The sequence below is a fragment of the Camponotus floridanus genome, unplaced genomic scaffold (genome assembly GCF_003227725.1).
Source record: "Camponotus floridanus strain SB8 unplaced genomic scaffold, Cflo_v7.5 scaffold26, whole genome shotgun sequence".
Lineage (NCBI taxonomy): Eukaryota > Metazoa > Arthropoda > Insecta > Hymenoptera > Formicidae > Camponotus > Camponotus floridanus.
This window is the reverse complement of record NW_020229392.1, coordinates 310,555-335,641: the sequence shown is the minus strand read 5'-3', so window position 1 is coordinate 335,641 and position 25,087 is coordinate 310,555. Positions and strand designations below refer to the sequence as shown.

At 32.2% G+C, this 25,087-nt stretch overlaps 2 protein-coding genes and 1 long non-coding RNA gene across 3 annotated transcripts in view; 1 reads left to right on the top strand and 2 right to left on the bottom strand.

The window, feature by feature from the left end:
* LOC105257057 (terminal nucleotidyltransferase 5C) overlaps positions 1 to 9,776 on the bottom strand; it is a 100,920-nt gene extending 91,144 nt beyond the window's left edge. Inside the window, exon 1 of the mRNA XM_025409330.1 lies at positions 9,046 to 9,776. Within this exon, the coding sequence (XP_025265115.1) occupies positions 9,046 to 9,186 (141 nt within the window). The 5' untranslated portion in view covers positions 9,187 to 9,776. The remainder of the gene's footprint in view (positions 1 to 9,045) is intronic.
* An 80-nt stretch (positions 9,777 to 9,856) lies between these two features.
* LOC112638185 lies at positions 9,857 to 12,638 on the top strand. Its single transcript, XR_003122907.1, has 3 exons — positions 9,857 to 10,084; positions 10,823 to 10,911; positions 12,097 to 12,638. It is a non-coding gene; the product is annotated as an uncharacterized LOC112638185 (long non-coding RNA).
* A 4,362-nt stretch (positions 12,639 to 17,000) lies between these two features.
* Positions 17,001 to 24,411, bottom strand: LOC105259501 (2-oxoisovalerate dehydrogenase subunit beta, mitochondrial). The gene is made up of 8 exons (XM_011271482.3): positions 24,017 to 24,411; positions 23,142 to 23,219; positions 22,543 to 22,745; positions 21,740 to 21,895; positions 20,744 to 20,915; positions 19,788 to 19,933; positions 17,736 to 17,822; positions 17,001 to 17,307 (listed from the first exon to the last, which is right to left on the bottom strand). The coding sequence occupies exons 1-8, from the start codon at positions 24,147 to 24,149 to the stop codon at positions 17,167 to 17,169; spliced, it is 1,116 nt and encodes a 371-aa protein (XP_011269784.1). The 5' UTR covers positions 24,150 to 24,411; the 3' UTR covers positions 17,001 to 17,166.
* Between the last annotated feature and the right edge of the window lie 676 nt (positions 24,412 to 25,087).

Here is a 25,087-nt window from a genome sequence, read left to right as displayed (position 1 = left end):
ATTTTTTTTTCAAGTTTGGGATTATTTCGTATAAGTTGATTTATTCTAAAAAAATGTGATATAAAATTTTATTTAATTTACCTCATTTTTTACCTCGATTTTTGTACTTTTTTAAACTTTGATTTATCTTATTTTTAAATTTTCTACTTATTTTTAAATTTCTAAAAATTAATGAAAAAATTAAACGTACTGCTAAAAAAACTGAAACTTTTTCTACAAATTTTTACTGTAAATTCTTTTAATCAGCAAATAGCTATTTCCATAGCTATTTCCATAAAAAATATTCCATAATTATTTATTTTTCAAATAAATCCTAAATTGTAATTTTTATTAAAAATGTAAATTTTATTAAAATTTTACATTCCTCTCCATTTAATAAGTATTTAAAAAATATCATAAAAATAAACACATGTCCAAATTCTTAATAAATCAACAGCATCACGTAAAGCTAACCTAAAGAATTAAATTAAAGTTCTAATTACTTATATAAAATTCTAATTACTATAACCTACTATATCTAATTACTTATATAAAGTTCTAATTGCTGTAATAAGTTTCTAATATACGAAAATATAATTCAATGATTCGAATGCACGAAAAAAGTGAGCGATTCCTTTAACGAATTATTAATCTTTTTCATACATTCCCATTACTTTCACATATGATTACCGATCTTTGACCCCGCCTGTCGGTTAAACGTGATTCTATTTTAAGGATCCCGGACGGTCGCGAGCTCAGCCTTGTCGGTTACATACGAGAGACAATCGCTCGTAGCAGGTCTTATGATGTAAGAGAAACGCGCGCAATCTCTTCGAGTTTTCAACGTGCAAAGAGATAAAATCGCTCGCTTTATACAAGGAGAGTCATTCATTATCGTGTATACGGTCGATTATAATATTCACGCGAGAATGTCGCGAGCATAAGCTTTCGCCAGAAGAATATCGCTGGATGTCCGATGACACCTTTCCAAAGTTTTATTTGCTTGAATGGATAATCAAAGCAGGTAAGTGCGAAAGAATATTTCCGGTAAATCTCGAATGCTTCGTCAAATTTCAGTCAAATGTAAGCGTGAACTGTATGTACATGTGTCGGATAAATTGAAACGCTGATAAATGATTTTAAAGTCGGAAGAGCGTGGGGGATTATCATCGGGAAACTCGATTGCCGTCGTTACATCGCACGAGCCACGATAAGCGTGATTTATGACATTTGTACATGCGTAATTTTATTCCCCTTCCTGTTATAGTCACTATTATAACAGGAAGGGGAATACGTGTATTTTAGATACACGAAATCATCGTACGTATGTAGCCTATATTATTTACGCATTTATCAGCATTTAAAAAATTCAAATTTATTATTTGTCTTGCAAAACAAATCACATTTATTTGAAAAATTAATTATTTTGAATATTAGATATTTAAATGAGAGAATCTAATATATCTAGATTTTTTTAATCATCTTTATCATGATATAAATTATTAATGTCGATACAATTTAATTCGACACGATCGAATTAACAAATTGCATCGAGATAACCGGTATATGATAAATTCGATGCACAAGTATCTTAATGTTCATCATCGTATAAATCTTGATAATTAATAATTAACCTTATAAATCAATTTTTTTCCTATCTCGACAGATTTGTAAAAGTTCTGTTCATTGCGTTTGTTATAATTATTATTTTTACTTAACTTTAGATATTTATTGAATTTTTAATTCTGGATATTTAATTATATTTATAGTTCGCAACATAATTTCTATGTAACTTATACCAGAACTACTAGACAGAGAAAATTCGATTATATATCTGAGAAAAAAAACAGATCTGCTGAAACGGCAGATATATCCAGCTGTTGCGGTAGTCTTGCGATTTACACTTAAACATTCTTGAAAAATAATTTACATGCATTAAGATAAGTTGTTTTATAACGCAAACAGATTGTCACGTTATTGTATCGAGTCACGATAAGAATAAATTTACGTTACGTATTTAGAAGCTTAAGCTCTCGTCATGCACATAAATCTTTCAAGCAAACAAGTTCGCTTAATTATCCTTCGCGAGATAATGCTTAACGCGATGTGTATACTCAATTCAAAATACTCTATCCAAAATACGATAAGCAATGTTGCATTATCAATAATTCTGCGCAATGGAAATGTCGTAAAGCAAGTTGTACATCTACGTCAAAACACGCGGATTTATTAAACAAAAAAATTAAGTTTATTTCATATCCAAGACAGTTAAAAGACAGCGAAAAACAAGTTGTAATTAATGGATATTCTACAATAATGTGAGAATTTTAATAAAAAAAGAAATGTAAATAGACTATTACTACTTTTTTCCTTATTAAATGTATTTTCGCTGTAATTTAATTTGTCATATATATTAGACTACAAACTTCATCTTCGTGATTTGACTTCGAAAGTCAAGCAGATATTATTAATGAGCTTCAGGTAATGAAAGATGGAAGATAAATGTAAAAGTCTGAGGAAAACAGAGTTCTTCATAACTACATTGAAAATTTATAGCAAATAAATTGTATATTTTGCTAAAAATTTTACAACAAAAATATATTAAAATATTACATTAAAATTAGTTGAAATTAATAAAAACTATTAACTATATTATTGCAAGGATTGGTTTTTATGTATAGAATTATATTTAATCATATTTTTATTTATTATAATATCTTTTTAAATGCTTCTCTCAACGTTTCAATTAATAAGCCTACTAGCTAAATATGAAAATATAATTTTTTTATATAATTAAATTAATAACATAATTAAATTAATAATAAAATTTTTTTATATAATTAAATTAATAATTTCAATATAAATAAACCAAGAATGTGAATATAAAAACGCTCTCGTAAAATTGACTAAATAGTTCTTAAGTAATATATTGTATAATTCTTGAAAGTCATTACTTCTAATTTGAATTAGCATTAAAAATTGGATCTTGCGTCGATTCGTATCATTGTTAATTTTCGATAAAATCACTGTACTATTTTTAAGGAAATTTTTAAGGAAATATTCATAGATAGCTGCATCAACGGTTTCTTTTCGCAGTCTATCGACCTCCCTGCACCTACGTCATCGTGGCTGCAATCTAAATATGCGAGTGCGCGAGTCACCTTTTGCCGCGCGCGTCATATATCAGCCGGTCGATCCTCGTGTCTGACAGGATTAATTACTATGGCCGGTTGAAAGCTTCTAACGCGACGAGCATTTTCGTATGACGTATGTATGTATGATCTTTAACACGTTAACCTTTCGGACAAGAGTGAAAGAGAACGAGAGAAAAGGGGTACCGTTAATCGATTCTCGTTTCGCTTTCGTGACATAATTTTTATAAATTCCATCGTCATAGATGCGAGCTTCTTCTGCTATTTCGGATGAATAAAAAAATATTCCTGACAGATTAACAACGTTTAGAGGATCGTATATATGTGTATAATATGTCATCAAACGTAGAATATGAGAACATCGGCAAAAAAATATAAAGGCGACATTTTAATTTGACATTATAAAGATTTAGATTGTAACTTAGCCTTGAGCAATGCTTCAAAATAGATTTTGTATCAGTATCGAACATCATATTACTGTGTGTGATCTTTCTATTAATAACATACGATTGCATAATTCGATTTGAATAGAATTCAAATAATTTTATTTAACTTGAATTAATTTTCAATACGATTCAAGTTTAAAAAGAATCATTCGCTTTTATTATACTGTGGATATAAATTCAATAGTAGCATTTGATAAAACTGTTTCTTCGTAATATTTGAAATTTTATAACAAATATATTTTAGAGTATTTACATTTTTTAACTTTAATATCATAACATCTGTTCTTTTATTTCTTTAATTCGCGCGCGCTGATAGTTTGAAAATTCAAAATTTCAATTTGAATATTTTTTTTTGTGAAAGAGTCACCGACTTCGAATATTATATTATCTTGAGAGGTATTTTATTTCATAATCAAATGTATTACTGTTTACAATGAAAGATATTTTATACATGAGATTTTCAATATATATCATGAAAATTATAAATATACGTCTTTTAGTCGATATGCACCATAACTTGAATGATTTTAATTTTGCTTATTTGCAAAAAATATGCAAAGACAAAACTCTACATGTGCACAAAAATTAATCGTATTTACAACATAGCTTATTGATAGCCGGTTACAAACTTTTTCAAAATTTATGTCATGGTTTGATCAATCGGTAGTTTATTATAGTTAACATAATCTCATATACATGTCTATGTGGATAAACTTTAACTTTCATATCTGGAAAAATATTTAGTCCCTATACAGATTGAGTTGATTAAATTGATTCGTTTAGAAAAATGCAAGATCTCGTTTAAGAAAGTGAGGAATTCGACTTTAACGTCAATGACACGATAATCTTATTTATCACTCTGCCAGAAGTCAATCGTTGACTCCTCCTTTGGCATTTCGCCAATCCATTATCGTGTGCATGCTCTGTATTTACACGAATCACAAGAATTTCAACATTGCGTAATAACATAACACATAAACATGTTTGGCACGTAACATGATTAGAGACGTTTAAGTTTAACAAAATATCGTTGCTATAATTATCTCACCAAATATTGCATTAAGAAGATACTGATTAGATTCGAAGATGATAATTCAAGAAAAAAAATGTGCAAAAATGAATTGCCGCAACTACATTATCATGTTCTAAAAAAAGTATTCCAATCTATCAGAGAGGAGCTGTTACATTATATAACATTATTTTCTTATTTTAAGTTGCTTTTTCTCTGCAGTATTACCTTCCTCAGGAATTGAAGAAATAGTTAATATCTAGAATAAGATATTGATATTATTTTTTTATCAAGTTGCTTTGTAGGAGAGCTTCCCTATGCTTATCACGTCGTGGCCTGACATCCAATCAATAACTATGCCATTGCTCCAAGAGCAATCTTGTCCGGAGATGCAGGGGCGGAAAAAATGACGTCATTCGAGACGCAAATGATTACTTTGAAGAAGTGCGTGGGTGTACGATACGGTAGTATTAAAAAGCTCGTCTCTCGTGACGCTCGACACGACAACAATCACCATAAATCGAGATGAGATAGTGAGTTGAAAGGTAATATTTATATAACAGAGAGAAACTCTTGTGGTAGGATACTTCTTTCAACTATATAAATTTTGTTTCATTGTAATTTACCCCTGAACTTTGATTGAAAACGAATGATTATCCCATCGTCTCTCTTCACAATCGCATAGAAATCGAATGATGTCATATGATCTTTTTCTATTATTTCTTTGCAAATAATTTTTCAAAATATAATAACTACAAGTTTTTTTCAAAAATATTTACACATAGCTAAAAATTATTGTCTTTATAAAATTATCTTTTTGAAAATATAAGTTGGCATATAATATTGTTGTGATATCTTTATAAATGTATTAAATGAATTCTTTTTTTTTGTTGCAAAAAAAAAAAGATATTTATTATTCATAATTAAAAATTAAATATTCCAGAGATGTTTCATCGCCTCTCTTCCAAAAGATATTTAACTATTTTTAACAAACATACTATGTATTTTCTAATATATATTTTCTATCAATGCTTCTTAATGCAACGATTATTAAATTTCATCCTATTATTTATTTCAATTGTTGAAAAGAGTGAATCATCGACTTAAATTGACGCAAATTTAAAAAATATTATAATATCATTGATTTACTCTCTTTCGTACTAAGTAAATAATTATCTTATCGCGCACAACTTCTCGAACTGGAAATTATTTATGTCAAATACGTCGATGCTGAAGTTTCAGATTGTTAAAATAATCTTACATAATCCGTAATATCAACGTTATTTTTTAGATAGTTTATCAACGTATATTTCGATAATTTTTAACAGTATTATATAATGCTTCTCTTATACATATTAAGAAGATATATCTTTATACAACACAGTAAGGAATAATCTCGAGGAAATACGCGTAAGAAGACATCGCGCAAAATACTGGGAAAGTAAGAAAGTTATTTTTTCGAAAAAGATAGTTTATCTATTTCTTTTTATCTATTTCTTACTCGCAAGAATAAAAAAAAGAAACGAATGTTTAGCTTACGTAAACTTAGCCGCAAGAACCATTTATTTTAAATATACATATACATTCACGAGTAGAGAAACAATTTAAATTTTATTTATGTTTTAAGTTTCGCTCTTGAGGTATTGACACAATAACCGATCTGCATATAAGCATGTAATAAATATTTATATCGTATGATACAGATATCGGGAAGCAAAATGCAAATATTACGTGATATAAAATTTTTGTGCTCATCCATGCGCACAAAAATTCAATAGTCAAGCAATTCGCGAAAAGCGATCGCGAAACGACCACGGATTTAAATAGGGCATACATATACATACATGTATGTCTATATGTATAAATGTATATGTATATGCAATTTAATGCAAAATATATCCCGCGGCGAACGCGGACAATGTCGCGTGGCCAACCACGTGATAAACGTCACCTTTCGTTGAAACTGCGGTCGGCAAATTAATACATACCAGGCCACTGATTGGCCAACGCCTCGTAGATCGTGGCCGGCCGAGCACCCGTTATGTTAATTTAATAAGTGTCGTTTCTTATAATTCTCTCACTTTCCGTTTGCTTCCCTTCTCGTCGCGGCGATCGAATCGAAGCGCAAATCGCGTTCGGTACACGCGGCGCGAGCACGTAAGCGGAAAATCGCGTTTAAATATAAACCCTTTATGCGATTTACGCCCACGATCGATCCCATTATGCGAGAATAACGAGTCGTTCCGCAATATTTTCGTATCGTCAAACTATCGTCCAAATCTTGCGACACAATTCTAAAAAAGTGCTCAAATATTTCCATAATTAGATGTTGTAAATAATCTTGCCAAAATATATACAGAATAATCTTTCGCTTTGAAATCAACGGATTTTAATTTTGTACAAAATCTCGCTACACCTAATAAGATTTTTTAATTTTTTTTAATTAAAGAAAGGCAGGTGAAAATGGCAAAAATTTGTTTCGAAGGCGATATTTAATATATGTAAAAAAAGGGAATATAATATAGAGCAATTTTTGTAGATATATGTATGAGAAAAAAGTAATAAATAATTATTTTAATTATCATTGCGATAGAAAAAACATGTGAAAATATAATGCATTAGAATATTTTCGCAAAACTTCTATACTTGTCGAAATTTTTTGAGTCCCTTGACTTCAAGCGAAAAAATAAAATATATTTCTCATTGTATCTTTTCCTCGGCATTTTCTCTGCATTATAGCCGCATATTATATTTCGAAAATTCGAGAACATCCGCGTTCTACTAAATTCGATCCACAGGCGCATGTGCAAGTAACTCGGGCGAAGGTCGACAACCTCCGATTGCTCGAACACATGATTTCTAGACGGATTCTCCAATTTCTAATCTGATTGATATTATTTCTTATCCATGAATTATCTTGTACATAAGGTAAAAAGAAGGAATTTCGATTTGATAATACGTATTTTAAAAAATGCGTAAAAAAGTGCGTCCTTTCAAAGACTGCATTCGAAAGTTGCGGAAGACGATCTATTCTATTTATAGATTGACGGGTCATATATATTTCACTTTAAATAATAAATCATGCATACAGCATCAACGTGGAATTATCTATAATATAGACGATGTATTATATTATTTTCTTTAATTTATGTAAAATAGATATTAATTCGAATTTTTTCAACGCCATAATTTAAAAAATCCTAATTCTTTGTATTTGAAATTATTTATTGTATATTTCATTTGGTTTGGTAATAATACATAAGATATTAAGATATTTTTGTTAAATCTATTACTCTTTCACGGCACGAGATTTATATATAAATGAAAAATACTATATATAAATGAAAAATACTATATATAAATATTTTGTTTTCGAATTGTGACTTGATCCAAAATTTAAATCAAGCTTTTTAATTTTTATTACTTTTTAATGTCTTTATTCTCTAAATTAAAATTAAAATTGAAGTCATATTTCATATCCATTTAAATCCAGTCATTTAAAAATAACTGAAAAATATATTTTTAATTTTTATTTAATAGTTATGAAAGAATATTAAGGAAAAATTGGGCTCATTTTTTTTAAATATATAATTTTTACTTTTCAATGTCTTTATTCTCTAAATTAAAATTAGAATCGAAGTCATATTTCATATCCGTTTAAATCCAGTCATTTATAAAATAATCGAAAAAGATATTTTTAATTTTTATTTAATAGTTATGAGAGAATATTAAGGAAAAATTGAGCTCATTTTTTTTCAATTATATAAATTTGTTTACGTAAGACTTATAGTTCCAAGACCGCGACTTAAAAACAGACTTAAAATGAGAAGGAATTTTAATCGAAATTACAAATTACGTAACACTTATTAAATATTAAATATTCACGCACTGGACAGTATTTTATTTGGCTGAAAGAATTGTTATCGCAAATTACATATATAAAAATGAAGAAGAGAGAAATATAAAATCAATTTCAATAGAGAAATTATAATTCCGGCATCCACGCATTACGCGTAAACGCGACACACCAAGTGGCCATGTAGTTAATAATGTTTGGATTAGTCGATGTAGGACGCGAGTAGAGACATGCGAAGGACAGAATCGACGTAAACAATACGCGTGAAAAAAACAAAAACGTTAGACGTTGGCGCTTGGCAAGATTCGCGCGTCGAAGAAATCGTTGCGAGCGTAGGGGAAGGGATGAAGGAAGAAGGAAGAAGGGAAAGGAGAGAGAGAGAGAGAGAGGAGAGCGGAATCGATCGGGATCGATTGTTCGCCGGCGACGCGGGGGATGTCGACCTCCGGCTGCAGTCTTCGGCCTGAGAGAGGGTTGAACGACTCTCCCCCTCGCCCCCAACCCCCACCCCCCGGCCCCGACTCTCGCAAATAGGCCGAGAGGAGGTTTGACACGCGCCGCGTCACGTCACGTCGACGTATGCTCCGACTTATGTAAGCTTACCTGCATCAACGGTACTGAGGTGACTTGCGCGAGGTCGTTGGATCTCGAGGCCGGTAGTTTCCCAGATGCTGGTTCGTCTTCCGCGACGGCGGGGATCGCGATAACCTCCTGCGGTTTCTCGTTGCGGGCTTCGTCCTTCATTGTCGCTCTCGGGTCCGGGATGATCCTCTCTCGTCGGGGTCCTTCCTCTTGAGACACACACGAGAACGCGACGACGGAAACGAGATTCCTTCGCCGGGATTGATTCACTCGCCGCGACGAGACTCGAGAGGCCCGTAAAAGGAGACTGCAATCGCGCGGGAGGGGAGGGAACCGCAGCGAACTTCCGAACGTAGTCGCGCGCCGCGACTGGTCGGGGAAGCGAGAGACGCGGGGCTAACTTCACACGGAGCGAGGAAGTTCCCCGGTTGCTTCCGTGCGCAAGAGCGGCGCGGCTGTCACGTGGTCGATTTCGCGAGCTTAACCGCGACGTAAAAGTATGTTACGGGTCTATAGATGGTAGCGGTATCGAAATACCGGATGATATCGTGCGCGGAGGAAGAGGAAAAAGAGAGAGAGAAAGAGAGAGAGAGGGAGACACCGCGAAACACACACGTTCGCGATACGACCAGCACCTTCCGCAGCTTACTTCGCAGCGACGATGCCACGATAGCGCAAAGTTGACCACACGACGAGCTAGACACGCGGGGAGGATGATATGAGCGGAAGAGACGAACGACGAACGAGGGGGTTCACTGCGAGAATCCCGTCACCTCGGCCCGTTCCGGCTCGCCCCACCCGAACCGAGCCGAATGCCGAGCGCGACTACGTACCCCTTCTCCCACTCCCTCGCGTGGCGCGGAGCACGTCCCCCCCTCCGCCTCCGCCGCCGCCGCCCCTCGCTCGCGGCGCGTCGCGTCACCCCCGCGCCCGTCCGTCTGACCGAAAGCGCCCGAAAGCCTCGCGCTGCCGACGATTGTCGCGTTGCGTCGATGTCGACATCTCCATCATCGCCAACGTCGTCGTCATCGTCTGAGAACTGAGCGGATCCGACGCAAAGGTTGGATGATCGGCCGCAATTAGCCGACATTGTTGGCACGAGACGCTGTCAAATGAGCTTTCGCGGTTTCGCCTTTCTTCCTCTTTCGGTCCTTTCTTCAAACTCTCTTTCCCTCGTTGCTCGCGTTAGAATCGCGAATCTGATTTTGAGGATGTGGTCGGTTTTATGCGGCAAAAGGAACGAATGTTTTTTTAACCAGTCTCAGCAGCATGTTGACATAGTGATGATTTAAAAACAAATACGTGTATATTTTGTCTCCCGCTTTTTCGGTTATTGGACAACGCGTCTGTAAATATGAATTTTTTACGCGGCAAAAATTGAAAATCGATTATGTTTCACTACAATATATCGAAGAACGTATCGAAATATTAAATTCCATTATATAATTACACGAATTCAGTTTTAAAAAACATTCGGAAATGAGAAAATGTCGTTCGATTAGCGAATATATTTTGTAATCTAATAAAATATATTTTATAATATTATATATATACAAAGAGAGAGAGAGAGAAAGAGAAAAATATTACGTTGTTGGATATAAAAACTAGGATATTAAATTTATAGAGAAATGTAAAAAAGATTGTTTTTAATAATATTATCAGCAACAATTACAACAAATAATATTCAGCGGGAAATATAAATAACTAATCATTTGACAGCTCCTTCTAATTTGTTAAAATTAATGAAAATATGGATATGTAATGATAATTTTGCTTTATTTCTTCATTTATATCTTAGATAAACGCAGATAACCTTATCCTGTTTCCGCAACAAGACCCGTGTTTCTCCAGCCGTCGTATTGTCTTCGCAGGATGTATTCTTGAAAGGTAACCAAATTAATAATATTTAAGAAGCTTCAGTAGGCATCGTCGTTAATTGTTTCGTGAGACCTAATATCGTGAGACCTCTGAAATAACAACTAAGAGAGGTGACCGTGACGCGATTGCGAAACCACAAAAGTGTTTGTTTACACGTGACTGACGAACACTGAGAGAAATATTTGTTGACTGTACAAGTAAATAAAAAAATAAGAGAGAAAAAAAGAAAAATATATTCTGCTTTATAATAATTTTCAAAAAACTTTTTATCTGCGATCCATCAGATCTCCCCTTTATTACGCAGAGAATTTTAAAAGATTACAATCTAAATTAATATTAATTTAACTTATCTCCAATTTGTTTTATATATATTATCTTTGATACATTGGCCTTTTTTGCGAAGAAATGAAATCGTAAGCAAACTTTGTCGTCTCTGATCTAACTGGTGATTTAACTTGAAGTTAAATCGATCTGACCTGACCTTAATTTCAATTATAAAGTATAAGATCTAGAAATCGGTACAAACACTTACAGTTTATTCGTTGTTATAGAAATTCGAGAGATTATTGTAGAATTTATTTTTTAAAGGAAGTACGTTATAACTATTTATAAAATAAAGAAACTTTTGTATATTTAAATTTTCGAACGATCATAAAACATTAATCATTTCTTGTTGATCGGTAATTTTTGGTTCTACTTAGCATTAAAATTCGCGCATTTTTTTATGTCACTCAATTAATATTTTCACGCTCTAGAAACTCAACATTATTTTTTTTTATAAAACATTAGCTTATCGCGTTTTATATATGCCGGAAATAATAACACGCAAACGTATAAATAATTGCGTTAATTAGATTCATGGATAAGCTCGTTAAAAGATCCAATCGTTCATAGACAATTAATTTTCCTCTCGAATTACTCGTACAATGCAACGATTTACGTATCGGCCTCATCGCGCCGTTTATTTCATCTAATATTCAACGGAGCAAAAAATGAAACTTATCGATGCGATCAGAAGTCTTCGATCGATAACAGTATTAAACATTTTTCGCGCCTAGGCACGTTTATATTGCCTTATTGAGAAAAGTATTATGCCTCGTATAATTATCTTGTGAACACACACTAATTGATTCGCTCCACTCCATTCTCCCTGATGATCTAATTAACTCTCGCGGTAAAACTCAATGATTTCAGGTTTACTAATGAAAAGACCAGTGATTGATCAAGCAACGATACAGATGCGGTATAATTAACGTACAATCTGCGAGTGATAAATCGATCGGCGGATATTATGTCTTTGTGTATCGCGCCGTCAAAAATACTCGACCGTAATGTATTTCAAGAATGGAAAGCTCCCTCGATCGCCCGGACGTTGGCAAAGAAAGAAAAGATTGGCCGATGGACGCAGAGCGAATTAATTTGCCGCTTTCTTGAGGAAGAATGTGTGGCACAATAATTATTGCATCGCGCACGATGCATAAGGTTGACCGTGTTCGCTGCACACATCGCGTGCATCAGTCGGCCGACTTTTTCTCCGTTTTTCCTAATGAGCGCCGGTTGCGCATTCGACGTGTATACATAACTATACGTACCGCATATATATGTATATGTATATATCTTGTCGAGGAAGCAATTTGCAGTAAAAGCGGCCGATTGAGATGAGACGAGAGCCAGCAAGAAAGACGCGGGACGGGAGCCGCACCTGCATCGCTCTCGTCTCTTACGTGCTATCCGAATGAGTCAACAACCTTTAATTCTCTCATAGGCAACGAACTATGAATGCTAGATATGATACTTATTCCGATTTCGACGGAACAATCTTGATTTTACGTTGCTTTTTTAAGTATTTAAAATATTCGATTCATAAAAATCTACAATAAGTAAATAAATTCATATTCATGCTGAATATTTCCAAATTCTATATACAAGTTATTTAATTTGAAAAGCTGATACATAGTTCAAATCTTGATTAAGTAAAGTGAAATATCTTTCAAGTCTTGCGCTATAGATAAAGATATCTTTTTGATTAAATATAATTTAAGATATTTTAAATAATAATTTTTTAATTTTTCTACTTGCTGAAAAACTCCTCTTTCTCTCTCTCTCTCTCTCTCTCTCTCTCTCTCTCTCTCTCTCTCTCTCTCTCTCTCTCTCTTGCAATTGCTATCACACTTCGTTTAATAAGTGTCATGATGATTGTCTAAAATATATTAATCTATAATTTTTAATTTAAAATTTGATAAAAATGTTATTATGTGAAAAATGTATGGATTGAGAAAGAGAGATTTTGTTTAATATTTAAATTGTAAATTTGATTATTCTTAGTGTGATTGCAAGATATGATAAATTATTTCTATGGCATTCATTTCTTGGAAGAAATTACCGTGTTAACGGTCTATCAAAATTGCAAAGAGCACGTAATCAATCTATCACAATCCAGTTTTGCCTATTAACATTACAATAATCCAACGATTGTGCTCGCAACAAAAATATATAATTTATGAACGTTTCAGTTTTTGCGACACAGGCCGCGGTCAAACGATTATATGCACATATGTGTATTACTATAAATGTATATCAACGAATTTATCGTAAAACTTATTTGTCGGTACACTTTATCATTTGCGTGTCTTATGCGCATATCTAATCATCATGACTTTTATAAGGAATACTTGTAAGACACACGTGCGAAATTGCCATAAAGTATGTATCGACATCATATTATATATTTCTCGATACATCATACATAGATATCTTATACTTGTTAATAACAAATTTTCAAACAAATTAATACTCCATGAAAATAATTTCGCGCCGTAATCGCAAAATATATATTACGTGATTGCGTAGTGTTTGAGATATTTAAATAAACCACATGAGTCCAGTAATTTCAATACCATTTTAATTGATGTTTCTGTAGGGCATTAAATGCTTGATATGTATATAATATCTGTTCGTGCTTTATTATATTAATCACGCTGATACAATCTCATCTCATTCAATTATATAGAATAATTTTATTTAAAAAAATGATGATTTCTGCTAAATTATTTTAAGATCAGTTGCGCTATTTTGAACATGATAAATGCGATGTACCCAATATCAAAGCTACCTGTACGCACGCATCGGTAAAGCGGCGCGTTAATTGCGGTTGCAACTTATGTTAGTTGCATTGCGTGTGCACGCTCATAAGGAAGAAGCCCTCGGGGAGTTATACTAGAAACTGCGTTGTACTTTAAGAGGCAAGTACGCGCGAAATAGATTTATAAGATAGGCACGAAATGCGCGCAATGGATCAAATTATTTTAATACCGTGCAAATAAAACATGAGTGTTTCGTCGCTTTAGATTTAACGTAAATGTTCTAGGCTTCTCGTAAACATATTCTGTTATGAGCGTCGCGTTCAAGTACAAAATAGTTATTAAAATGGATTTTCTTTAATAAACTTAAAAATACAAAGTATACATAAGAGTGAAAAAGAAGAAAGAAGAAGAGTGTAAGCTCATATCCTATTTAAAATTCTTTTGATATATACCATACAATTAACATTATAATTACTGTTTTACACTAAAAATTTCCACGAAATTATTTGCCACAAGATTGCATAAAATATCTTCTTTTTGCGTACAGTGTTTTTAAAATATTAACGCAATTTTATTCACATTTAACCTCCGCGTTGGCAAACAATATTATTTTAGATAAGATAAAAAACACAGCTGTTAATTTCGAAAGCGCCAGTAAATATGTTGAGTCTGATCGAACCAATGGAAACTTTCATCACTGACTACTTTGTGTTGTTGCTGTAAAGATATCGGACTGTTACGTAGCATAAATCAAGATAACAAATTGATGTTTAATTTGGCCCGAAGAATCCTTTCTCTGACACTTGTGTATGACATTGACACGTGAAAGAAGAGTGTGATATCCGATCAATCGATTATGAAGATCGAGGAATGAAAACAAAGTGGTTACTTATGATATAAATAGGATTTATGTAACAGAACATTTGTGATTTTTTTTACGAATAACAGATAATCTCGTAGCACACAAATATTTTGATTTCGTCAACACATTTTAAAATGAACAGATAAGTCAATGATAAGCTTGCCGTTGCATAATATTGACTTCTTAGAACAACAAAAAGTTCTAATCGTAATAATTAAAGTAACACAAATTAATTAGCACAAATTATCAAAATAATCTGTCCAAGAACGTATAAAAGAAATACTTAATGTTTCAATTTTTGACACGTAAAACAAGGATAACAAAAAAATCAAGATTTGAACAATTTAGAAAAAAATTTTAATTTTTATTTATATAATATTTTTCTGGACAAACAAAAAAATCAAGATTTGAAAAATTTAGAAAAAAATTTAAATCTTTATTTATATATTTTTCTGGACAAAGATTATGTTTATATCATTTCAATGTAGAATTGCTGCTGAAAATAAAAGTATTCTAATAACTTATATTTTCTAAAGAAGTATCGCGCGGCTCATGATCATTATCGAATTGAAGAGAGTGAAAATCTCGCGACTTTCGATATCTTCGAGCGCATCGGTGCCATATGTTAGCATGTAAAAGCCGTTGCTCTATTCTCACAAAAATCGATTAATAAAAAGGTAACTCGTCGACCTTCGATATAGTCTATGCTTCTCGGCGACTGGCTCTCCATCTCTTTTTCACTGTTGACGGATCTCTCGCTCTCTCTCTTAACTATTTTCTTATCTCTCTTTCTCTCATTGCGCTCCATGTATACATATATCGTTGCCAACTTTCACGTATCATAATATACAGTGAAAGAATGTGGTTTCCCTTTCAAATTACAAAATATATGCCACGAGTGAACAGTTCAGCACACTTCCCTTTCTTTAATCTTATTTTTTACGTCATTTAAAAATTTTTCGATTACCTCTTCGAATGTAATATGAATTTAAATTCAATAGTAAGGACAATCGGATTTTTTCAAATGTAGACATTGGCGATAAATAATAATTCAAACATTAATTTTCCTTAATAAGAACAGATAAATCATATCTCCGCGTTGTTGCCAATTTTTAACATATTATTCTTGCGCTTTAAATTCAATCTCCTTTCGAATATATCGTTTTCATGCCTTCGAGCTTGACTCAAAACTTATATCCTTGTTGACAGGCGGAACATGGTGATCTTAAGGTTTAGACTGGAAAGGACAGCGTCTGAGACTGAAACCTTGATTGAGATATTACATTGCCGTGGTGCGCACAATCGGTGCGCAGTTTTATTATTAAAGAAGGACTTGACCCAGATTATCGATGAAAAAAAAAGATATATACCTAGACGATCCATCCTGATTGCGAATACCTATCTGACGTCTTCGTCGACCGGCATGTCATTGCCGCCGGCGACGATTTGTATCATCTTTCGCGTTATTAATTTAGACAGGAGGGATAGATTTATGTGGGTTGCGGTAAACTGGGTCAGGGACATGCTTTGCATGCGTTCAATATATATACTATGTAGATTCAATTTTTTTATTTATCTGTTAGCAATGAAGAATTTATTATTTTGGGTTTAATTATTTTATGTTAATTTTCTAGCAATAATAAATAATTTATGCTTATTGATAGTTTAGGAATACGAACAAATATATAATTTACAAATAGTTAGTAGATTTACAAATAATTATTTTATGTTAATTTTCTAGCAATAATAAATAATTTATGCTTATTGATAGTTTAGGAATACGAGCAAATATCTGATTTACAAATAGTTAGTAGATTTACAAATAATTATTTTATGTTAATTTTCTAGCAATAATAAATAATTTATGCTTATTGATAGTTTAGGAATACGAGCAAATATATGATATACGGATTTGTGTGTGTATAGAACTCTGTTCATTTATAAGCAGCAAGATAAATATAAAGCCCGTATTTCACGGATTTTATTTTACACTAATATATTCTTCTTTTTTCATTGTTTATTTTTTGTACCTTTTATATATTTTTTCAGGATATAATTTCATATTAAAAAAAAATATATATATATGTATGTATATAATATAATATAAAAACATTGAAAAATGTGTGTGATAAGTTTAAAAAATTCATAAAATAGTGACATAGAATAAATGGGAAATAAAAAATAAATTATAAAAAACTAATAATATAAATATATAAAATACGCTTTCCAGAGAACTCTTTATAACTTGTAACACTTTGCTTTTTACAACGAACAGGTTTAACTTTTTTCATTGTGGTATACTGCAACAACCATAGTTTTTTAGTACTTCAGGATATCTCGGACAGCCGCAAAGCAACGCCACTTGTCCGGTAAATAAAACTGCTCAAAGATATGTGGGAAAGGACAATCCCATCCTGTGACCCTTTGAACTGGCGCCTCCAAGTACAAGAAGCACTCCGCCTAATTTAACAATCATTAGAGAGATTTGATACAATCTATATATGTGATTAATGTAATATTTTTATTAATGTAAACATGACTTTCTAATGTAAACATCAAAAGAGTAAATATTAATCAATTAATTAGAGATATAAATACGAGAAAATTTGAGAAAAATATTCAATTAATCTCGGTGATTTTAAAAACCGGTTTATAGCCTTTTATGAATATAATTTTAGTATCTTGCATGATATTATATCTCGGACTATCAAAGACATCCGACTTAGCGCTAGTTTATGTATTAAGATCATGCAATATATGTGTATTTTTACGTTTTATATCCGATTATTGCGTTATTAGATGTCTTTAAATCATTTTATGTCACATTGTTTACGCAATAAATTTTACCGTTGTCACGAATCTGACTTATGAAAAAGTAGGTACCTTACCTGTACAGTCGCAGCTATTTCTGCCCCAAATCCGTTTGTCATCGGTGCTTCGTGGGCAATAATTACGCGTCCGGTTTTCCTCGCCGACTGCAACATTTACGCACATATCACGCATGGCAATTTATTATCGGTTGACCGCTAGGTTTAATTCGCGCGTGATTTACGTCTTGTCCCATATTGTTGCGATATAATAATAACTTATAGATACGCGATGCTAAACGGGCACATTAACGCCGCGACGACGGCGGCACGAGCCATCATTTTGTAACGGCTATCAAATACAGGCCTACAACATGATCAACGATGGAAATACACGCCGACGATAGAATGGTTGACGATATAGATAGGCACACTTACGTATGTGTTTCGTTGTAAATCATTAACAAAGATAACTAGATAGGTGACGCGAATATTAAACGTCGAATACAGGTTCGTATGACATTTTCGACTTGAATTCATCTTCTCTGCACTTTCAGAGAAGCTGCAATTTTTCGTCACAGAAACACTCCATAAAAAATCTACGTTTCTTTACTTATCGGATTAATATTTATGAGATTCTACATTTCTTTTATGACAATTTTAATTTTTATTAATAGACAATTTATAGTTGCAATGCAGGTGTATCTAAATTATGAATCTTCCATTATTATTTTTTTTAATAATCTTGATTGCTTTCAAAGCAATATTATTTAAAGAGAAAGTTATTAATTTTTTTTACATATATTTTAAATTTATATTTATATATAAATATATATTTAATATAATATAATATAAATATAATATAATATAAATATAATATAATATAAATATAATATAATATAAATATAATATAAATATAATATATATAAATATATATTTATTATTCTAAAATACTAAAGAAAGAGATTTTTATTACATGCTATTAAATGCTAATGCTATCCAATAATATATAAAGCTTGTTAAGTTTTTTTAAGAACTGTCAAATTCTATAAGATATATGTACATATCGTGGATATTAATTTTCCTTTAAGATACGACTAATTAAAGAATAATGCATAAATGTCATTTGAATAATTTATCACAATCCTCAATATTGTCTCTCGATATTTATCAATTATTGCTCCACTTTAATAACGCAATCGAGGATTTTTCCAGCTGGGATTTTTCATCGCGCGAGCGTTTCTCATCAAAGCGACGAATATATTAGAATTTCGTTTCGCGAGCAGAGTCGTCTCTCGTTACGAAACCGCGCAAATGTTTCGCAGACAGGCATCGGGTAGACAAGATAGCGAATCTCCGCGACTGTATCGAAATTGCGGCAAAACGGGTTTCCAATTACGCTCGTACCACGTCTTGTTGTGCGAGCACCACTCTCGCGGCGCATATAATATCACGGCGGTTTGCAAGCTGCGAGAAGTGCATATACGATTGGCATATCATTAGGCGACCGGAGATCGATTAGCATAAATCAGCGCGATATTAGCGTCTGGAGATCCGTAACCCGAAGGGACACGCAAGAGTCCAGACCGGAGGATTTCGTTCACGATCACTCCTCATTCCACTATTACACGATAACCGCTTGTGTCGTCGACGAGACGTCGTAGATCGATGCAATAATATCGAACCTTCGCGTGACAATCATCCGAAATCTCTCGATTATTCTTTTCGTTATCCGAATCCGCCAATATTTCGCCAACGGGATACGCATACAAATGGCACGAAAGACACCTCAATTGTCTCTTTGTATTTTTACGTCTGAATCTGGCGGTTTTTTACTTCGTGCCTTTCGACATCATGATTCGTCATTGATAGTCGAAACCTCGAATTGACTCGAGGGAATGGCGAAGAAAAGAGATCGCGCACAATTATTTGGCCCTTGAAATTCTCGAAATAAGAGATAAATCAGGATCCCGCGAACATGCATCTTATCAAAACAACGAGAAAGGAAAAGGCGAGGAAGGAGACTTCGTCGAAGGAGCGATCGCTTTCTTGAATCGATTTCTTATTCTCAAGGAAACGAACGTAATAAGGTGAGCAAAAAAAAGAGAGAGAGAAAGATTGAATTGTGTGTACCTTGCATACGAGTTCCGCGTCCCAAGGTAGAATGGAAATGAGGTCTATCACCTCGCAGGATACGTTGAGCTTCTCCTGGACTAGATCAGCCACTTCCAACAGCACGTGCACTTGAGTGCCCCAGCCTACGAGTGTCACGGTATTACCTACGCAATAACGAAACACACTTATATAGACAAACACCTGTATACCTAGACTCGTGTAATCGACAAGCGCGTGTAAGTACGTTCCTTCTGTTATATCCTGTTTCAGGATCGGTCATCAACAAGAGCGCCGCTTCACTCTGGTGATTGGATAATGGAAGGATTACACTTGGTAAATTATATTCACAGAGACTTCAAGCCGCATGTATACCAACAGTCACTTTCTATATATGACTTTAAGTAATGTCTCTTATGCGTTATTTTCATTGGACATATATTCTGCCATGAATGTAAAAAATAAAGAAAGAAAGATAAAGAGAGAAAGAGATAGAGAGAGAGAGAGAGAGAACTTGTGCGTTTTATATTTAAATATTTTGCTTAAAAAAATGATTTTACAACCGTAAATATTTATTCATATTGCATATTTAATTTCCGCATTCTTGTCTCCGATTCGAATTCAATTTATACAATTTATTTCATTAAGATAATAGATTACGAGCGGAAATATTGCTCTTAAATTATCATTATTAAAATTGGATTGATAAAAACATTAACAATAATAATTTTTTTATTAAAAATACTAACATTATTTGTTTCAAATGTCAAGAAGTTTTTGTTCATAAAATTCTATAAACTAATTCATAAAATTTATATACATTTAAAATATATAATCAACAATATAAATGATCGATATACAAGTATAGAACAGCACTTAATAAATTCTAATAATGCCAAAAGATGCTAAGAGAAGGAGAAAGAGAGAGAGAGAGAGCAAGATGCAATATTTAATAATATTATATTAATAGAATTTACCTTTCCTTACAACTTCAGCTTTGCCGATTTCGATCTTGTAATGTGCTAGGGGCACTTCGTCGACTGCTGTACGATATAGAATTTTGGGTTCAAATATAATACAAGGATCTGGTTCATCTATGCAGCTCAATAGTAGACCTTTCGCATGCATTGCTCCACGAGGCACGACAATCTAAAATAAAAAATCAGCTGTTTTCAAAAACGTCAAACTGTCTTTCGCGATTCTTTTCGGTTTGTGATCTCTCTTCTTGACGGTTTCACAAAACAAACGTGAAATTTATCGGCTCCAGGAAATGTCGGTACGATATTACGCGACACGCTTCTCTCGTAATCGCGATGTACGATAGCGGCGATTGCGCATTAGTGTGCGAGCAAAACTTTCTTCATGCATACGTAGAGTGTATACGTCGTACAATATTCATGGAATTTGTTGAAGAAAGTTGAGAACTCATGGCTATGGCTGGTGCGTAATATAGCGAAGGTACGAAGAATGTTCCCGATGATGAAAATTTGATAGCGAAACTTGTTTGCTTGACTCGCGCGATCGCGGTATATTAATGACTACTTAATTTTTTTCAATCATCCGAATTTTTTTTCTATACGAATTAAAATTATTTGAAAAATTGCGATTACGTAATAACAAGATTAATATTTTTTGTGTCTGTTACTATTATTATTATTATTGTTACAAGTTTGATCGTCATTTTTCAAATCATTTTAATACGTGTGCAACGTGATTAATTTATAAAAACATTTGAGTGAAAGAACTAATGAGTGAAAAAAATTACCAACAGCTCAAATATTTCATATATAAACATGATCATTTTTTATTCCATTGCGAAATTATTTATCTCAATAAAAAACATGTTTTTTCGTCGCTTATTCTCAAGAATAAAGATACTGCGCAGTCAAAATAATTGTGATCAAGAAGACAAGAGATAGAGCGGTTTTTTTATATTCGATAAATAATAAAAATGTAGCACATTTATTACTGACCTTCAAGCCGGGAGTATGTGCGAAATAAGCTTCCGGACTTTGAGAATGATAAAGGCCACCGTGGCCAACTGCTCCACAAGGTGCACGAACCGTAAGTTTACCGCAATCAAACGTTCCGCCGCTTCGGTATCTCACTTTGGCGGCTTCATTTACCAACTGCACACAAAATTAATATATAATCCCGTTAATAATTTTATTAGAGATTATTAATTTTTACATTCTATGCGGCAGTGACGATTTGGATGTATATCCCGCGTTATTTCATATAACTTGCTCGTAAAATCTGCGAAATTTCCTGTTTTTTAAAAAATTTCTTATTTTTTTGAGTATGGAATCTTTTTAAACTTTAACATCTCTTTCACGATATATTAAAAAGATATTCTACTAATATCTAAAATAACGTTCATTGTTTCGTATATACGCAACAATTTTATAGTCTTCTTAGAAGAATTTAATAATTTTAAATGTCAACAATATTAGCCTTATTTTAATATTGTAATTGTCACCTCAAGAATATATAATTATTTAATTCTTCTTTAAGAAAATTATAATCTTTGATTTAAAGATGTTATTTTCTATCTAACATTGTTTCTTTTCCATTCAAAATTAAATCTTAAATCATAAGAATATATTTTTCTTGATTGGACTATATAAAATGGCTTCATTCAAATAAGCAATTACATTTTTCTTTAATTAACGCAATGTAATTTCATTTCAAGATTTCCATGTTAAAACTAAATATATTTTCAAAACAAGAATGTCCTTTTTTTATTGTTTATATTACATGATGAATACTGAAATACCTGATCGAAGGCAGGAAATATGTAATCTGCAAATTGTATTTCGGCAATGGCCGATATTCCGACATTAGCTAACCCAATTCCAAAGCCGGCAATTCCTTGCTCACAGAGAGGTGTATTAAAGACGCGATTAGCGCCGAAACGTTTCTTCAAATCCATCGTACAACGAAACACACCTCCGAATGCCACGTCTTCGCCAAATATCACTGAAAATTTAAAAAAATTCTGAATTCTGAAAAATATGTAAAAATATTTTTTATAAAGATTTTAAATTTCCTTTGAATAAAATGTATTATTCTTTTTTCCTTAAAAATGTATTATTATTCTTATTTTATATTAATATTATTATAATAATATTAATATTAATATTATTCTTTTTTCCTTATATTAATATTTCCTTATATTAATATTAATATTATTCTTTTTTCCTTAAGTAGTTTGAAAGCACTGTGAAAAATTAATGAATGTCGAAGATGTTGAAAATAAAAAGTATATACCTCGTAAATATATGAAACTATATATCTCTAGGGAAAAATGATGTTATATTTATATATAATTTTTATGTTTTTATTCTATTTAAAAGCTTTCAACAGGATATTTACCTGAACGTGGATCGTTTTCCAATGCAAGAGTAAGGGCGTGATTTATAGCTTGATACATATTCAGCTTTTGAGTCTCACCTGAAAGCATATCTCTTTTACATAATCATGTGTGAATAATGCATTATTGAGTATTAAGTGATCACGTACGTACTAAGAGGTTCTAGAACATTCTATTGCGACTTGATAATAAATAATATTCTTCTCTTTACATATAACAAATATTCAAAATTATTTATATTGAATCCTATTACATCATATATAATAAAAAAACTTGTCGATATTTTATCGTCACGTTAATTTTCGATTCATTCTTGACATAAATACTGCGCATTTTCGCGTTCTTCACGCGTGAGAGACAACTATCAAAGTCTAAAGATTATCAAAGAATTGGATTTCAAAATATCTGAATATTCGAATAATTTAATGCTCGAAAATTTTGAGAGAGAAATCGAAATATGTCATTTTACATTATCGTATTTACCTTTTTTTCGCTTGAAGCAAAAAATAGATAAATATTTTATAATTTTCAATTAGTCCAGATTTCGATGTTACAAATTAATTTCTACTTTTATTTGTAACAATTAAGAAAACATTCTTAACTAACATAAATAAATAATTTTGTTCTCAATAATTAAATATTCTCCTAATTATATCAATTTATACTTCTATATTAAAGATATTATGCACACGAACTTACATAATTACGTATAAACTTTTCAATTAATTAAATGCTCAAGAAATTATAAATTCCATCTTTCATTAAGCTCATTAATCGCTTATATACTACTAGTGCCGACTTTGCGTGTCACTGCTTTTGCATGACTTTGAATGATGATTCACTATGATTAATACGTGTAAAAAGTAATTACACTTACCGATAGTATTTGGCCTCTCACTCGGGAAATACGTAAAGTGCGCCGACCTGACATGCTTCCGCTGATTGGAATTTCGGCTCAGAAGTAGTTTTTTTCCGGCGCTTCGAAGCCGTGTTCTCAACTTACTGAGCATAATTTCTCGTTTGAAGCGCTATTTTGCCCACGTATACAGGGTCGCAGGTCTTATCTTTATATGCACATAATACAATGTCTCGGCGCAGAAACATCACATGTAATTTTCGCGAATGGCCGCGAAGTCGTACGCGTGCACGTGATTGAGCGATTAAAAACGCTGCCGATCTACGAACGGGAACTAGTCGACAAACTACTTCGATAGACTTCGATATACTTCGAAATAGTGAAGCAAGATCGGAAAGGGAAACCTCTTGGAAAAAAACGGGATGGGGATAAGCAGAGAAGACGATAACAAGCTGACGTCAATAGTGTTTGTTCATTTAATATTTTTGAAGGAGATTAGTTTCAAACTTGATAATGGCAAATAACATGCTATCCCAGAAAACATACTTCCAAAAAATGTCTATAAAAAAATGAAATCTTATCACAACGATAAAACTTCCTTTTTAAAATGGTTTTTGGCCTTTTACGCTGTCTGGGTATGTATATAGTAACTATGAAAGTAACAAGTTTACAATTAGTATATATTATATTTAATATAAATAAAATATTTTTATATTATTTTTATATTAAATATTTATTACATTTTATTATAATTTTCACTTTTGATTTAATGGTGAACATTGTGTGAAATAAATATATATAATTTTCATTAATATTAATATTATTTTCATTAATATTAATATTAATATATATTTTTAAATTATTAAAAAATATTTAAAAATTAATATATATATGTATATTTGTTTATTTATTTATTCTATTTTCCATTTCTGATTTAATGATGGACATTGCATGAAAAGATATATACTTACTTTTTTGTATCAATATAATTTATATATGTATATAATTCTAATCTTATATTAAAATAAAAACATTTTCAAGACTAAAAGACTGTTAATGCAACTGTAAAAAATTAACAAAATAATTCGCTGA

Excerpts from the sequence above, each read along its gene's own strand:
- LOC105259501 (XM_011271482.3), bottom strand. The coding sequence starts at position 24,149 with ATGCTCAGTAAGTTGAGAACACGGCTTCGAAGCGCCGGAAAAAAACTA. Across the intron at positions 20,916-21,739 it reads CACATACTCCCGGCTTGAAG|ATTGTCGTGCCTCGTGGAGC; the intron begins GTCAGTAATAAA and ends TTTTTATTTTAG. Across the intron at positions 17,823-19,787 it reads ACGCGGAACTCGTATGCAAG|TCGGCGAGGAAAACCGGACG; the intron begins GTACACACAATT and ends TAAATGTTGCAG.